The 17,004-nt window shown below is 41.8% G+C and overlaps 2 protein-coding genes across 5 annotated transcripts; both read left to right on the top strand.

Moving 5' to 3' along the window:
• The first annotated feature begins 2,781 nt into the window (after nucleotides 1–2,781).
• LOC149389344 (mediator of RNA polymerase II transcription subunit 19a-like) lies at nucleotides 2,782–6,420 on the top strand. Of its 4 annotated transcripts, none has more exons than XR_016300711.1 (7): nucleotides 2,782–3,219; nucleotides 4,392–4,458; nucleotides 4,641–4,930; nucleotides 5,076–5,297; nucleotides 5,581–5,635; nucleotides 5,743–5,907; nucleotides 6,102–6,420. XR_016300711.1 is itself a non-coding variant. In XM_089623356.1 (6 exons), the coding sequence occupies exons 2-6, from the start codon at nucleotides 4,428–4,430 to the stop codon at nucleotides 5,745–5,747; spliced, it is 603 nt and encodes a 200-aa protein (XP_089479482.1). In that variant the 5' UTR covers nucleotides 2,782–3,219; nucleotides 4,392–4,427; the 3' UTR covers nucleotides 5,748–6,420. The 4 variants fall into 4 exon arrangements, 2 of the variants coding, with proteins under 2 accessions (XP_089479482.1, XP_089479481.1); XR_016300710.1 differs by having other exon boundaries at nucleotides 5,581–5,640; XM_089623356.1 differs by having other exon boundaries at nucleotides 5,743–6,420.
• A 6,168-nt stretch (nucleotides 6,421–12,588) lies between these two features.
• LOC149389343 (uncharacterized) lies at nucleotides 12,589–16,604 on the top strand. Its single transcript, XM_089622609.1, has 4 exons — nucleotides 12,589–13,279; nucleotides 13,437–14,746; nucleotides 14,833–15,924; nucleotides 16,176–16,604. Exons 1-4 carry the CDS (start codon nucleotides 12,589–12,591, stop codon nucleotides 16,602–16,604), a joined length of 3,522 nt encoding a protein of 1,173 aa, XP_089478735.1.
• Nucleotides 16,605–17,004: the final 400 nt, after the last annotated feature.

The raw sequence follows: 17,004 nt of genomic DNA, 5'->3' as shown, positions 1-17,004 counted from the left end.
ACTCTTTCAAGCCATCATTGACAACCAAGTTGAGTACGCGAGATGCACACCTTATGTGCAACCAATCTCCATCTAAAAGTAGAATAGATATATCCTTAACTTTTCTTGAGCTTCACTATGGTTGTATCATTCGAGGAAGTATTGTCCACAATAATTGAAAATATCTTCATTATCACCCTAATCGTTGAAGCAAGCAAGAAATTTATTTGCAATAGAATCTCCCTTGTGATAAGAGATTTGAGAAAAAAAAAATGATCCGCTTCTTCAACACCTATTATTTGCTGATCCAATGAGCTTTTACACATACACATAATTTTTATTTTGAATTGATGTCCATGTGTCGATTGTGATGGTGATTGAGCTGGCAATGAGACTTCTATACAATGCTATGGACGTAGCAAAGGAAAAGATAGGTGAAAACTTGGGACACATCAATGTTCTTTTTATAGTGAAATATGAAATATTATTGATGACAAGTTGGATCGTCAATTGCATCGTGATTTGCATGCATCTTGGTAAAGTTGAAAATTCGGTTAACTTTGATTAACCTTTAACCGATTTTTGTTTCTCACGGTTAATTGTTAACCGAAATAGAAAAGTGGACAATTAATTGCAATTAATTGTTTTAACCGAAAAGTGAAAAGTGGGCAATTGTGTGTGTGGCAGCTGTGGCTGTGTGACGTGTGTGTGTGGCTGTGTGTGTCAGTGTGTGTGTGGCTGTGTGTGTGAGTGTGTGTTTCAATTAACCTAGGTTAATTGATTTTTATTCGGTTAAAATTAACCGTACGGTTAATTTTAACCGAAAATTCAATTAAAATTAACCGTACGGTTAATTTTAACCGAACAATTTCGATTAAAATTTAAATCAAAATTCTTTTTTTAACCGAAATTTTTTCTTTACATCTTGGTATTATTTAAATCGTCGATTCTAATGGGAGGATGGATTTTCTACTCACACTGAGGTGAAACAGGGGCTGTATATATGTATGGAGAGACTCATTCGTACGGATGCTGAATTTGGATAGGATAATTTGCAACTCGACGATCACCTATATAAGCGGAAGTTATTTGAATATAGAGGAGCCCAAATGTCATACAAAATACGATATCCAAGTAAGTATCTTTAAATTATTTTTGAACAATTTTGAAACACGTAATTCTATTAATAATGACTAATTTCTAAAATCGTGTTGTAGTGGAATGGTGAGATCCGTTTAGAGAGGGTATATTGTGAGCTTTTGTCGTGAAGGTTCTTGGCTTAACTTGTTTTTCAACGGCTTGTGAACGCAATTGAAGCACTGAACAAATTTTACACGAAGAGAAGAAATCGATTGTCAATGGTCAAGCTGAAAGCTTGGTTTGTACAATCGAAAGTTGAAGTTCAGAAGGTCTGTTAGCTGGAAGGACAAGGATGATGATGTTTTGCTTAATGAAGACTTATCTTCTGATGATGAGTGAATAGCTGAGTCAAATCAGGTTGAAGAAGGCACATAAGTTGATGAAGAAGAACTCGCCTTAGATGTTGATGAAAAAATATTAATGAGATGACATGAATTCAATTTATTGATTGCAATGGAGAAGAGGATGTATATGAAGATGGGAATTGAGAAGATAATGGGGTTGCCTCCGCCGATATGGAGATGCAACTTTTAACTCCGAAGGCAAAATCAATTTATAAATTATTCTAAGATCGGCTTTTTTTTACTCTAATCCTAGAAAAACCAACGAGTCGCATGCTAAGCATAGCAATTATATATAAAAAAAAAATTAATGTAATTTTTATCCAACCTCTTATAGGATTCTTATTTTTTTGTTTTAATTTAGCATACAAAAAAAGAGAATGAAAGAAACTTTTTATTTATTTATTTATTATATATACCTGATTGGTCTAAAAATAAATCAAATATATAATATTTTTTACTCTTCCGGTTTTATAGACTCAAGTTTTATTATTTTAATTATATGAATTATTTGTTTTCTTTTGGGATTTTATATTTATATCATTTTTTTAAAAATTGAGTTGAGGCTTACGCCCCGTACGTACTGAGGCACAACGCCTCACGTACGAAGAGCTCGCACCTCAATACTCACTTACTATACATTAGAAATTTGGATGAAAATTTTATGGAAACTTGACCCCGAAGTTGCAGAAGTTTGGTTATACGAATCTTGTCACAGAGTGCAGTGTCGTCTGCTTCCATGATGAATTGGAATACGTATTTTTTCATACTAAATAGAAGAATCGTCTAGTGTACAAGAGGCTCAAAAAACATGTTTTCTGCTCATACAATATGAAATTGTATTACACAACGTCACCAATGGATTCGTTGGATATCATCGAAAAAGCTTTTGATCGGTCAAAGAATTACAATGAGAAATATAATTAACCGTTTCACTGGATTGATCCGTTTCACTTAGATGACGACAACAACAATCCAAATCCTAGAATAGCTATATCAGCTCAATGTTTAAGAATTGATCCCAATCCCGTTCCTCACTTCGGATTTGAATCTCTACTGGAAACTAGTGACAAAATTTGTTTTCGGAGACGGAACTAAAGAGGAGGAGATTGTAAGTTGTAACCATCAGCCAACCACGACCATGGAACAACGACTATAGAGAGAAAAAAAATAACAAAATAAATGAGCGACTGTACTTTAGTAAGAAGCGCGTGATACTCAATCGCCATCGCAGACCCGGTGAATACATTAATATAATATATATATATATATATATATATATATATATATATATATATATATAAGATAAAAACCAACCATATAGATGTATTAAATAAATAAATAAAACCCAGAGAGAGAGAGAAAGAGAGACCAGGAGCTGAGAAAACTGAAACCCCTTCTCTCCAATGTCCAAACCCTAGTTCTTCGTATTCTCACCCCGAATCCCTCTCTGCAAGCTCTGTAGAGACTCCTTCGATCTCGATTCCGTCCTCGAATTCTCTCTGCTCCTCCAATTCCGACGATTCGCGGTTGCCGGAAAATTACCGGCGCTGGTGATCCTGGTCTCGCCTCGTCGAATTGTATCGGCCGAGGGTTTTCATTTCTCGGGGGTCATTCGTATTTCGGTCCATCGAGCTTAGTGGTTTTCTTGGTTGGTTTGTTGAGTTGCGAGAGACTAGTTTTGGCTGGAGAAGAGGAACACGAAGCTTTGGGTGATCTGGAACAGTATAGGAATCGAAATTTGGGATCCATGTCAAAGGTGTGTTTCAAATTCGCGCGCTCTCTCTCTCTCTCTCTCTCTATATATATATATATTTATGTATATATAAGAGCTTCTTGATTCCAATTCTGCTGAGGTCCTATCGTATTCTGTTAATGCAACAACTACGAGATTTGGTTTATCGTTCTATTAGGTTTCCAAGTCATCGAGAAATTTGTATGGTATGTGAGAGTGACGACGACCAGTTTTATATAGAAAGTTCTCGGAGCTATTTGGTTCCGTCGGAGAAATATAAATTCCACGACTCTCTAGTCTGTGGACGCAGAATAAATTTTAAAAAATTGGTCTTTATTAGAGTGCTAAGAAATTACAGGAGAGAGTTCGCTAGGTGGATTATAGAGGTGGTTAATCTTCCGCATTTGAAATTAATCTTTTCTAGAGTGTAGAAAAAGGTTTAACGGATAACGCTTGCTTAAGTTCTAGTCGTAGTTCCTGAAAAAAAAAGTTATAGTTATAGTTAATTTGGGACTAGAAATGGTGGGAATGCTTAATAGTTAGTTTTCCGACCAGTGGAAGCATGTTTAAATTTCATATCAGTTAGCGAGAGAGAGAGAGAGAGAGAGAGAGAGAGAGAGAGAGAGAGAGAGAGAAAAGAGAGCTGATTTTAACAGATCTTATATTTTGATGATGTGTAATTATGCTGTGTCTGAATGGTTCTGGTTCTGGGGAATTAGCCAGCCTTTAACCATGCTGTGTGAAGTTTGGAAGATAAGATTGATGACCTTATAACATGTACAGTACTTTGTGAATATCTTTGCTGAAAGAGACAAATATTTCTTTAAGGGTCTTGCACTTAAGTCTTAAAGTTGCAAGACGTCCCTTCCCGTATGTACGGCATGGAACAAGTCTATTACATCGCAACAACCATACATTTTTTTTCAAAGGGTCAAGTTTATTAATGTAGTGCTTAAATTTTAAGACTTGCCAATACAGAGTTTGATCCGTGGGAATATCATGATCATCGCACTGTTGTTTTAGTTTTTTAACTTGAATTACTTCAGCCACGGAGTATTTCATTCCCTCTGGCATTAAGAAGGAAAAAATAGAGAGTAGGCAACATTGCTTAAAATGTCCAGTTTAAAAATTTCAATTCTATGGAAGATTGATGGTTGCCAAAAACTTTTTTTTTTTTTTTGCAATTAAAACTGCAGTTGATAACGACACGCAATTCAAGGAGATATTGACCCATGGACCCTGAAGCCAAGAAGTTTGGAAGAGGTGAATTTCTGTGGTATATGATGGCTTTACAGTTCTCCTGATATTTGCGTTCCAATTTACCCTTGGTGCACTATGCTGTTTCAAAATATGTATCTCATTCTGGTTGTTTGTATGTGTCTTTAGCTTATTTTGCATGATTCTAGTACTCTAAAGAGCGTGTTTGTTGGGATTTAACATTTTAGGACCAAGAGAGCTGACCGGTGCTGTTGACCTCATAAGTCACTACAAGTTGCTGTCCCACCATGACTTTTTCTGCAGGCGACCACTTCCTCTGGCAATTTCAGACACACACTATCTATACAATGTGGTGGGAGACACTGAAATCAGGAAAGGGGAAGGAATGCAATTGGACCAGCTCATTCAGAATGTTTCGTACTCAAGAGACGCCACTTCTCGGATACAGCCTTTTGACCTAGATATTCTCCAAGAGGCCTTCCAACTTAGGGAAACCGGTCCCGTTGATATTCCAGCTGTAAGATATTGAACTTTGGAATTTACTGTTTGGTAACTAAATATAAAATAAAAGTTGATATCTTCATTTGCTTTAGTGAGTGTAAAGCTGCTATAGATTGCCTTGTTTTGGAGAAAAATCTTACTATTTTGTTATCCTCTGCCAGTCGGAGAAGGGTACTCCAACTATTTCCGGGAAATCAAAGGGCGAGTCGAAGGACAAGGATAGGAAACATAAAAAGCACAAGGACAGAGACAAGGATAAAGAGCATAAGAAGCACAAACATCGTCATAAGGATCGGAGTAAAGATAAGGACAAGGATAAGAAGAAGGAAAAAAGCGTGCATCATGAATCTGTTTCTGATCATAGCAAGAAGCACCATGACAAGGTTGGGATAAACTCTCCAGCTAGTTCATGTTCCTTGATCATATCATAACTTTTCTAAAAGTAGAAATTACCTCATGTTTTTTTAATAGGGCAGCTAGAATCTTCATTTATGTTCAATGATCCACAGGCAACAAGTCAGTAACTGGGTGATTGTCTGTACTAAAAAAAACATCAGATCTTCTTATCTTTGAATGAGTATAGATGCATGTTTCTACATATGTAAATAGTTGTAATCAACTGAAAGACACCGTAGATGAGTATTTATATGTTTTAAATGTTCTCAGAAGAGGAAGCACGATGGCGACGAAGATATAAATGATGTTCACAAGCACAAAAAAAGTAAGGTAATACAGAAAGAATATCTTATTCGTCGTAGAAATTTACCTTACTCCATTGTAAGTATTTTCCTTGTATCCACTGGACTACATTCTCTGTTACTATTGCAGCATAAGAGCTCAAAAATCGATGAAATGGGCGCGATCAGGGTAGCAGGATGAAGTGGCGGTGGACTGTGATAGTTACTACAACATTTTTCCTCAATGCATGTCAATTAGGTGGAAGTGGAATAGAATGGGTTCTATATTTTTTTGAACGAAATGAAATTGCTTAAGGTAAAAAACCGTCGTCTTTTCCGCCGCTTATTTTAAACATATCACGGAGTTAGATTGTGCATACAAAAAAAAGAAAAAAAGAAAAAAGAAGAAGCTGTTCTCGTTCTGGTTGGGCCTGTGTGGACCAGGCTTGTTTCATCGTGACAGCCCATCAAAACTCCCTAATGATGACATGCCTGTTGTATTTCATGCAGACTAGCTTTTTGAACTGACTAAAGAATTGTGGAGGTGAATTCACCTCTTGAGAATTAGGGGGGAGTCAATGGGAACAGAGGATAACTATAAAAAAAAAAAAAAAAAAAGCGAACTTGTTTAGTTCTTTGTACAATAAGGATTGTTGGGTATGATTTCTTGTAACGGAATGAACTCTAATAGTTACTTCTTGGGTTATGTCGTTGTGTACACAAGTTAGGGTTTTTGGTCTCTTATTTTTTGTTTTTTTTTCTATTTCCTTCTTTGGGGCTCTTCTTTTAGTCTGTACGTCATTTTGTACACAAGTTATTGTTTTTGGTCTCTTATTTTGTTTTTCTTAGTCTTTTTGTCAGTTTTAGAATTTAGTCTATAACTCGAGCTTTTTAGAGGATGTTCAGCAATCAGTTTTAGGGAGGGAAATTAGTTGGAAACCGGTTTTTCTGTTTTTTATTTCTTACCATTTTCTGCTGTATCACATGACCAAAAATCGAAGTTGTCCCAAAATGAATTTTTTGATGGCTTGGTGGGGGTTGTGTATGTTTCACTAGTGATTTCATGGTGTGCTGCTACAAGCAACTACTACTAAGGTGACTAGAACTGGTGCTCTCTCTCTCTCTCTCTCTCTCTCTCTCTCTCTCTCAGTTCTTAGTTGGGCTGGACTCCTTATGGGCTTCGTATACAAGACTTTGCTTTTTTATTTACACTTTAGATGTTCTTATCTTACCTTCATATCATGAGATAATTCCTACGACCGTTTATTGGTTATTTATTAATAACGTTCTAACGTCATAAAAGTTGTTATTTATTGGTTATTTATGGGACATTATTTTTAAAAGTTAAATATTCAGTTGGAGAAAAGATAGGGACGATATTATGCAACAAAGGTTATTTTTTAGTGTAAATTAATATATTTCACAATTTTCGGTCGAAGATGCTAGCAACGGGATTAAAATTTAACATTTTAAAAAAAGGTGTACTAAATTAGCACACGAAACAGTAAATTCTAAGACTAAAATAACTGTCACTTTATTGTTGAGAAAATTAGAGTCAAATGCATGGAGACTAAAAGTTGAAGAAAATGAGGAAAGCAGTTTTTGAAACATTGTGTGAAATTTTATTTTTATTTTCAGAAAAAAATCGGGGAAAGTTGAGTATACTCTTCTTGAAAAATCGACTCTTGTGACTTGTTGTCTTTATAGTTTGGTACACTCGGCAAAAAAAACTCGAGAAAGAAGAGACAAGACAAATTTGTCGTAGTAGTTGATGCTTTTACACACCCATAGGCTGTTGGACTTGGGAGTTGGGACTAGCAACCACGCATTCATGATAGTTTCATTTTTGTAAAAAAAAAAAAAAAAAAAAAACATACATTTTATGACTTGTCAGTCGGTGAAAAAGTTATGAATCATTCAAAGTGAGGTGATCATGAGTTCTGTAGATAAATGGGGATTTAGCTACACTTCACTTCATAAAAAAGAAAACCCCTTAAATAGATGACACAATGGTATATTTTGCCTTTTAGACGAGTTTTAATTTTCCGATTGGAGAATAAGTTATAGAGTAGACTAATTTAGAGTTGGGAAAATATCATATCTATACCTTGTGTTTCAGTGAAATGTCGAGTTTAACCCTCGGTTTTCAAAAATGTCGAGTTCATACCCTCTGTTTAACTAAAATGACGAAATTATACCCTGAAATGAATAACAGCGTCACAAATCTCCCTTTCATTGATATTAACTCTTATATAAGAAAAACCAAATCAAATCTAAATCAGTGCCCTAACTTCCAAATTCTCAATTTTGAAATAAAAATAGCCTTAAATTGAAATTAAATAATAAAACTCATACCTCCCAAGAAATGACTTCATTCCGTGTTCGAATTGTAACTCTAAATTCTGGATTCTCTGTTCGAATATGCGATTTTGATGACTATCAACTATCAATGTTTACCCATTTGCATCTTTCTGTGTTCTTCACGATTAAGAGACTGTTGTTTATTTTTTAGTTTTTAAATAAATTACGTATATGGCGCGAATGAATAAAGATAATTGGTGTTTATATATACATATTATAGTCAACGTCAATGAAAAGTCAATAAAAAGAATATTCGTGACACTGTTGTCTATTTCAGGGTATAATTTCGTCATTTTAGTTAAACATGGGGTATAATTTCGTCATTTTAGTTAAACAGAGGGTATGAACTCGACATTTTTGAAAACCGAGGGTTAAACTCGACATTTCACTAAAACACAGGGTATAAATGTGTTATTTTCCCTTCATTTATACATGCATATGTGCACGAATAAAGGTCTTTATATTGTTTACGTTAAAGAGCTCTCTTTGTTGACATTAGCCTCCCCTCCCCCCCAATCGGAATGGAGAATAATGATCAGTATCTTGGCAAAGTGAGTTGGGATGAAATTTATGTGCTCAAAGTCAGCGACGACGGAGCCAAAAAAAAGCTCATAGAGAGGGCTAACTTGAAAATAAAAAGTTTTAGAATAGCTAATTTGTAAATTTTCAGGATAAAAAATGAGCCAAAAGTGTAAATTTTTAAGGTTAAAAAATGTATTTTTTTAAATGGAAAAAAATGCATTTTTTTTAGGGGTTCCGTCCCTGCTCAAAGTTTTGAGGTTTGGGTCTCAGGTCATCCTAAGCAACAGTGGCGGAAGTTAACGGCCATCCTGGTTCTGAATGCTAATTTTCTTCCACCTGCAGTATCGTTTCGTTGGAAGTTGGTAGCGGAAGAGACACTTCCGACAGCCTGTCGAAAGCGAACACATGCCTACCGAAACAAGACTTCCGCTAACTTCCGAGATTGTAATGTTTTTTATTTTGTTTTTATTTTATTTTATTTTTTTATCCAAGAGATCTTATCTTCTCACTCTGGATTTCCGGCGAGTTGCAGAGAATCCATAAATCTTTTTTTTTTTCATCTTATATTATTGGAGATACGATGAAAGGGAAAAATGTATTTCCCACCTAAACGTGTATTCTTATAATGATTTGGACTTTATTTAAAGCTCTACCATACATAATATTAAACAGTGTGCGAGCTCACTCACTACAACAAATTTCATTTTCTGATGCGCGGATACCCTTCCAGAAAATCAAAAATTTCGCTGGTATCGGGTGCGACATGTCGCACCTAATAGTTTTAAAAATTCTAAGCGGGCTTAAAATCTCTCCTCTTATTTTCACTGTCCTGAATTGAAAATTTTGTTTATTTACTATCGGGTGTGACATGTCGCACCTAATGCTCATTTATGTGCGACATGTCGCACCCTAATACAAGCGACAAGTGCGACATGTCGCTCTGGATTTTAGGTCATATTTATAACCGATCTTCTTCTTCTTTTCTTCTTCTTCTTCTTCTTCATACTCGCCTCTCAATCTATCTCACTCTCTTTCTCTCTCTCGTCCCACTGCCTTGCCGGATCTCACCGTCCCTCCTCCGCCGGAGCTCGCCGCCGAGCTTCAATGTAAGCTTTCTCTCTCTCTCACTCTTTTTTTCTATATCTCACTCTCTTTCTCTCTCTGTCGGAGCTCAGCCCCACCGCAGCCCCTCCTCCTCGCCGGACCTCAGTCCTCGCCCTCGCCGGCCTCAACTCTTGCCAGCCTTGCCCTCAGCCCCAGTTGTCGCCGGCCTCAGCCCCACCGCCGCCCTAGTTCTCTCTATCTCACTCTCTTTCTCTCTCTATCGGACCTCAGCCCCGCCGCCGCCCTTCCTCCTCGCCGGACCTCAGCCCTCGCCGGTCTCGCCCTCTGTCGAACCTTAACCCTCACCGCCGCCCCATTTTTGAGATTTTCTAAGCCAAATAGGTGCGACTTACATGTCGCACCGAAAAGTGTCGCACCTAATATGTGACACTTTTAGGTGCGACATGTCGCACCCTAAGCCTTTAGCGACGGACTTTTGGGTGCGACATTGTCACGCCCGAAGAACTTTCGAGTGCGAAATTTTGGCATTAGGTGCGACATTTCGTCGCATCTGATACCTATATATGTAGTAGTGACTAGTATTCTTGGTTTCATGATATGGCTAGATACTAGCATTCCTTCTAATAGTCCGCATTTAAAAAATGAGAGAAAATAGTAGACAAATATGGTTGTCATTCCTTGATTCATTCTACGACAAGGTTACAAATGCTTCAAAGTTTATAGGGAGTTATAGTGAAATAACATGAAGAAGGAAATAAAGTTTAAAAAGAAGTAACACTTTCTATAGTGGAAATTCACTTAAATACTAGAAAACACACCAACATTGAACCTGAATTTGAGAATGCATTTAGTGAAGAATACTCGCGCGTTTTAAGATATTATGCATGTTGATTTTTTATTTTTATTTTTATTTTTAATTTTTAATTTTTTTTAATTTTTTTTTCAAATATTGATTTCAAAGTCTCTCTGAGTTTACACTGAACTACAGAGTTGCCTTCGTGAAGGTTCATTCGCGTGAGGCTATGGAAGACCTTTGTACCAAATGGAATAACTTCAACATGACAACTGAGGAAGAGGATGAGGTAGTCGTTGTGGAGGAGGACACCTTGGCTGATGGACGGGAAGAGGTGAAATCCCTGCTTCTGGGGAAACTTCTAACTGACAAAAATTACAACAAACGAGCTCTGAAAAATGTGATTGGGAACATCTGGAATGTTAAAGGAGGATCGAGTATATGCGAGACGCAGAATTCGATCTTGAAGCTTTCCTTTGGCTCGAGGGAGGACAAAGACAGGGTGAAGGATAATGGCCCTTTGCTGTTTGACAAAGCCCTGTTTTGCCTCTCGGATCCTGCGGAGGCAGACGCTGATGGGCAGGGACAGTTCACGACGGTTGGCTTCTGGACGCAGCTCCATGGATTACCTCTTGTGGCCACCTCGGTGAAAATGGGCGAGCTGCTAGGGAGTAAAGTGGGCAAAGTTCTGAAGGTTGACACGAACCGGAGGGGCAAGATCTGCGATAACTTCATCTGGGTGAGAGTGATGGTGGACTTAACGAAACCTCTTTGACGGGGAATTGCAGTCCAACTCGGAAAATCGGAGACGAAAACCTGGTGTGAGGTCCGATATGAGAAACTCCCGATCCTATGCTTCAAATGTGGGATTATTGGACACCATTGGGAGAATTGCACGGCCCCCAATGCCCCGACCGAGAAACCACCAGACGGTTTCGCCTATGGAAGCTTCCTTGGTGCTCAGGCGCCCAACCGACTCTCCTCTCCGGTTGTTCGAATTGCCCCTGATCCTAGTTTTAGGAAGAAGCGTGGTTTGTACAGGGAGTCGGTCTCGGCGAGATAGGGAGTGAACACCAGCCGGACCAAGGCAACCCCTTCACCTACGCCGGAACCGAGGCAGGAAACACCGCCGTCGCCAGATGTGCAGAGAAAGGCTGGGTCAATCCTTGTGGCGCGTGGACTCACCTTCGACCTCGAGTCACGCTGTGCTACCCCCCACCACGCCTCGGGAACCTCCTGAAGCTGCCTCAGTCACGCCATCAACGCCCCCCGTTGGGATGGGTATTCTCGAGGAGAATCAGACCACCAGAGTGGAGATGGGAGTTTCCCAGACTTTCTCGAGCGGCTCCAAGGAAAGTGAGCGGCAATTGGGGGGAGTTGGTGACAAGACACGTGGGAAGAAACCTAAAAATAGGTCTTCATTTGGCCCAAAAGTTATGGGCTTGGTCAAATGTTTTTCTAGCCAAACTCAGTCAAGCCCACTGAATAAGGAACCGATTTTTGAGTTTGGGCTGGGTCAAGAGGGGCACCAGTCAAGGAAGAATGCAGAGAACTTTAGGCCAATGCCGAAGGATTCCCAAAATTCATCGACTGAGGGAGAGAAAATCCAGGTCACGCAATCCCTGGGTAGTGAGCGTGAGAATGTGGTAGTGCCATTATTCACAGAGCAGTCTGAGGTCCCTGGAACTACTGATAGCGCTGGCACTGCTGGGCGGGGAGGATCGATGCAGGCCCTGTTACCCACGCAAGGAGTTGGACAGGACAAGAAGAGCCTGGTGGTTATACCCCAGGCAAAAATGCCATCCAAGTATGGAACGACCCAGCTAGCCGGGGAGCATCTTGGAAGAAACGTGCACGTCGTTCGTGGGCTGGAGAGGAGGACAGCTCGACGGGAGCTATTGTCAACGGAAAACTGGTGACGAGCCCAAAGACCCAGACGGCTAGGGAATCCAAAAAAATTGCGAGGCTCGGGGATGGATCTAACTCCGACGACACTAAAAAACTCAGCGTGGTGGCTCCTGTGACCTCTTCGAGGCAGGCCCAGGAGCTTCCCTCCCCAGTCCCGACCCCATTTCTCGTCGCTGACTTTTCCGGCAATTCGGATTCGGCTGTGGACACCCTACTCCCCGAAGCGGCGCCCCACGGTGATGAGTGCCGCCGAGCCCAATGAATCTCCTTGTTTGGAACGTCTAGGGGTTGGGCAACCCCCGGACGAAAAGGACTCTTCAGTCGCACTCTCTTGAGCATAAGCCCGATATGATCTTTTTATCGGAAACTAAGCTCAAGAGCAGATCGGCTGAGAGAGTCCGAGTATTTCTGAAGTTTGATAACTGTTTTGCGGTAGATAGTGTGGGGAGAAGTGGAGGTCTTATGCTCTTATGGAACCAACCGGTGCAGTTTGGCCTCATGTCCTTTTCTCGCTTTCATGTGGAAGGTTTAGTGACAGACAGTGATGGTGCGGAATGGAATTTCATGGGTCTCTACGGAAACCCGGTGGCGGCGGAAAGGAAACATTCTTGGGACCTTATCCGACGAGTTATGGGGGCAGCTCGCAAACCATGGCTTGTGGGAGGAGATCTCAACGAGGTGCTTCACAACAAAGAGCTTAGTGATGGAAGGACTCGAGAGCCCCACTGTCTTGAATCCTTCCGTCACCTTTTGGAGGATTGTGAGCTCTCGGATCTCGGCTTTATTGGTACGGAATTTACTTGGAGACGCAGCTCTTCCCCTACTATTATACAAGAAAGGCTTGATCGGTGTCTCGCGACCCCGACTTGGGAGGCTATGTTCCCCGATACCAAGGTTCATCACCTTGAGTATTGGAACTCGGATCATAGACCATTTTTCTTGTCTACTAGTAGTGTGAAGACTCCGAGACCATTGCATCCTAGAAGATTCTTTTTTGAAGAGGCGTGGTGCGATGAAGATGAGTGTGCCGTGCGGATTCGTGAGGCTTGGGGGGGGGGGGGGTGGTTCGGGGGCTGCCTTGCCTAGCCTCCTTAGCTCTCTCAACTGGTGTAGCCGTAGCCTTGGTAAATGGAGCTATGGGAGACGAAGGGAGGTGAAGACTCGTATTGCCAAGCAAAAATTGGTGGTTTGAATAGTTGGAGAAGAGAGAGGCGGCGCTGCCCGGGGCGACTTGACTCGGGAACAACGTCAACTTGATGCGTTGCTCGAGAAGAGCGAGAGATTTTGGAGACAACGAAGCCGGATGTCTTGGATGCAATGTGGTGATAAAAATACTTCTCTATTTCACCATAAGGCCTCGGCGAGACGTACACGCAATAGTATTAGAGGCCTCTTTGATGCTTCCGGAGTATGGAGAGAAGGTGATTTGGGTGTTGAGAAGGTGGTGTCTTCCTACTTTGGGGAGATCTTCACTTCCTCGTTACCGAGCCCGAAAATTATTGAAGAGGCATTGGAGGGGATTTCTCCGAAAGTCACAGCGGCTATGAATGAAGAACTTCTCCGACCCTTTGATGGTGATGATGTGAAGATGGCCCTTTTCTCGATGGGTCCGCTCAAGGCGCCGGGGAAGGACGGCTTTCCGGCCATCTTTTTCCAAAAAAATTGGGAGGTGGTCGGGGAGCTAGTCACCTCGGTGTGCTTGGGTATCCTTAACGACAAGAAGGGAGTTGCGGAGATCAACGACACGGTAGTGACCTTAATTTCAAAAGTGGACAAGGCGGAGAAGGTTAGCGATTTTCGACCTATTAGTCTTTGTAATGTTATTTACAAAATTGTTTCAAAGTGTCTTGTGATGAGGTTAAAGGCTTTTATGGGCGAGATCATTGCGGAAAATCAAGGGGCTTTCGTGGGGGGCCGTCACATCTTCGACAACGTGATGGTGTGCTTTGAAGGCATACATACTATGAGACGTGGGCGGTTCGGGAATGGAATGATGGCATCTCTCAAGATAGACATGGCTAAAGCGTATGACCGTGTTGAGTGGTCCTTTCTTGAGGCCGTAATGCTTAAGCTCGGGTTCGACAAGACGTGGGTGGAGTTGGTCATGCGTTGCATTTCTTCGGTGAGCTTCTCCTTTAACATCAATGGGAGGGTCCTTGGCCGTGTTTCCCCCCAACGGGGGCTTCGGCAAGGTGATCCTCTCTCTCCTTTTCTTTTCCTCTTTTTCTTGGAGGGGCTTTCGGGCCTCCTTCGAGAGGAGGAAAGGAATGGGGTGGTTAATGGAGTTAGCTTTGGTCGACAAGATCTCCGGGTGTCTCACTTGTTCTTCGCCGATGATAGTATCTTCTTTTTCCGTGCTAATTTGGAGGAGTGCGAGGCGGTGGCGGGCTGTCTTCCGGTGTATGCGGCGGCCTCCAGACAAGTTGTCAACTTTGGCAAATCCGAAATATGCTTTGGGTGCGATGTCCCCGAGGAGACCAAAAACTCTATTGCGGCGCGTCTTGAGGTGATTGCTACCCCATGCCTCCAACATTACCTTGGGCTGCCATCTTTTATCGGAAGGAGGAAATGTGAAATATTTGCTTATGTTAGAGAAAGGGTATGGAAGAAGATCAACTCGTGGAGTGCCTTTGGTTCTCACAAGCCGGCCGGGAAATCCTTATCAAATCGATTCTCCAAGCCATTCCATCTTACGTCGCGAGCTGTTTTCGCATACCTAAGACTCTTGTGGACGACATCCACAAAGCAGTGGCGAGATTCTGGTGGGGAAACTCCGGGGAAGGCAACAAGATTCATTGGTCTAAGTGGGAGGAGTTAACGAGGAACAAAGAGGGCGGTGGGCTTGGCTTCCGAGATCTTGAAAAGTTAAATCAAGCTCTTGTTGCGAAAAACATATGGAGACTCCTACGGCGACCTGGCTGCCTCGTGGAACGCGTTCTCCGTGAAAGCTACTATCCGGATGGGGACCTTCTTGGGGCTACGTGTACTTCGACCGGGTCCTCCTTGTGGCGCAACTTATGTTGGGGGAAGAAAGTTATTGAGGTGGGATCGAGATGGCGGGTGAGGGATGGTGAGTCGATCCTTGTTGCCAAAGATAGGTGGATCCCTAACTCCCCTACTTTTTCCATTATTGATACCCCGTTTGTCCCGGAGGAGATGAGAGTGGCGGAACTCATGAACTACGATGGAAGCTGGAATGAAGCCTTGGTCCGAGCTATGTTTGGTGAGTCCGATACGTCCGCGATTCTTGCTATCCCTACCAGCCCTCTTGGGAACCCCGATGTTATCCGGTGGCATCACTCCAAGGACGGCAAATATACGGTGAGAAGCGGTTATTGGACTGCGATATCTACGGTGGCCGTGGCTAGTCCTTCGGATCCCTCGAGCACCGCCGCTTGGTGGAAATCTCTTTGGAAACTTGCCTTGCCTCCTAAAATTAAACTCTTTGTGTGGAGGGTTTGCAAAGGATGGATCCCGGTTAAGACCAAGCTTGCCCACCGGAAAATCATTGACGACAATCGTTGCCCGTTGTGCGCTAAGGGACCGGAAACGACAACTCATGCTTTGTGGGGATGCCGATGGGTCCGGAAGGTTTGGAAGGCTGCGGGTTTTGGGCAGCTCGTCAAGAACATCGGGGAGTTAGATGCGACTAGTATCTTCATCAATGTGATGAACACGGTCGAGGTACGTAATTTCGAATTTTTTATTGTATTGGTTTGGGAGATTTAAAACCACAGAAACCAGGTGAGCGTCGGTAAGCCCAATTGAACCCCGGTAGATCTTGTGGAATGGTCCAGCTTCCGATCGGCCAACGTTTGCCCCGTGACCAAATCCGGCGTTACAACTCCTCCGGCATGGACCCCCCCAGCCTTGGGTACCACCGCGATTAGCGTGGATGCGGCTGTTGATGCTACGCGTGGGCTCTTTGGAACCAGTTGTGTTCTCCGGGATCATCGAGGCTTTGTCATCTCCTCGGCTTTGTCATCTCCTCGGCTATCTCGTGTAAACATCACCGCTTCTCCCCCGTTCTCGCGGAAGCCTCCGCCGTGCTCCACGGTATGGCTATGGCCGTGGAGCGTGGGCTGTCGAACGTGGTCATCCAATCCGATTGCCTCGAGGTCGTTCGTGCTTTAGAGAGTGGGAGCTGCCCCATGACGGAGTTGGGTACGATTTTGAGTGAAATAAAGGTCTGTAGTATGTCTTTTCTTGATTTTAAGATTGTTTTTATTCCCCGCTCTTGTAATGTTGTTGCCCATAACTTGGCTCGTTTTGCTATTCATGTGAACTCGGAGGTACAATGGTCGGGGGTTGTCCCACCTTGTGCTATGCGAGAGGTGTTAAACGACCAAAGGGCTATGTTGTAACCAAGGTTTTCCTCCGCCACTAAGTGGGGGTTTTAATAATATTCTTACCGTGGTACCGTCCACGTTTATTAAAAAAAGAAGATAATATGCATGTTGTGGGCGTTTGAGTGCGTAATGGATGGTTGGCTCGAGTGGACGTCAAACTTTGGCTGACGCCGAGCTCAGTGTATGATCTATGATTTAGTACTTGGTGGACTTCACACTTGGACGCTAGGCATGTTAGGATTGTGTGAGGATATCATTTTTTTTCGTCGTTAAATTTAACCATCATGTCCTCTTCTTGAATATTTGATGTTGTTTTTCTCTTTTGACATTTTTTAGCGCCAATAGTCCAAATATGGAGAAATTAGGAGACCAAAATACTGAAACAAATCATAACAAAATATAAGAAGAAAAAAAG

The sequence above is a fragment of the Urtica dioica genome, chromosome 8 (assembly GCF_054948205.1).
Source record: "Urtica dioica subsp. dioica isolate 48M chromosome 8, U.dioica_male_clone48M_v1_H2, whole genome shotgun sequence".
Taxonomy (NCBI): domain Eukaryota; kingdom Viridiplantae; phylum Streptophyta; class Magnoliopsida; order Rosales; family Urticaceae; genus Urtica; species Urtica dioica.
The sequence above is the reverse complement of the archived record's forward strand: the minus strand, read 5'-3'. Positions and strand labels throughout refer to the sequence as shown.

Excerpts from the sequence above, each read along its gene's own strand:
- LOC149389343 (XM_089622609.1), top strand. The coding sequence starts at position 12,589 with ATGATCTTTTTATCGGAAACTAAGCTCAAGAGCAGATCGGCTGAGAGA. Across the intron at positions 14,747-14,832 it reads CTATTGCGGCGCGTCTTGAG|AGAAAGGGTATGGAAGAAGA; the intron begins GTGATTGCTACC and ends TGCTTATGTTAG. Across the intron at positions 15,925-16,175 it reads ATGTGATGAACACGGTCGAG|TTGTGTTCTCCGGGATCATC; the intron begins GTACGTAATTTC and ends CTTTGGAACCAG.
- LOC149389344 (XM_089623355.1), top strand. The coding sequence starts at position 4,428 with ATGGACCCTGAAGCCAAGAAGTTTGGAAGAG. Across the intron at positions 5,298-5,580 it reads GCAAGAAGCACCATGACAAG|AAGAGGAAGCACGATGGCGA; the intron begins GTTGGGATAAAC and ends AAATGTTCTCAG. Across the intron at positions 5,641-5,742 it reads ACAAGCACAAAAAAAGTAAG|CATAAGAGCTCAAAAATCGA; the intron begins GTAATACAGAAA and ends TTACTATTGCAG.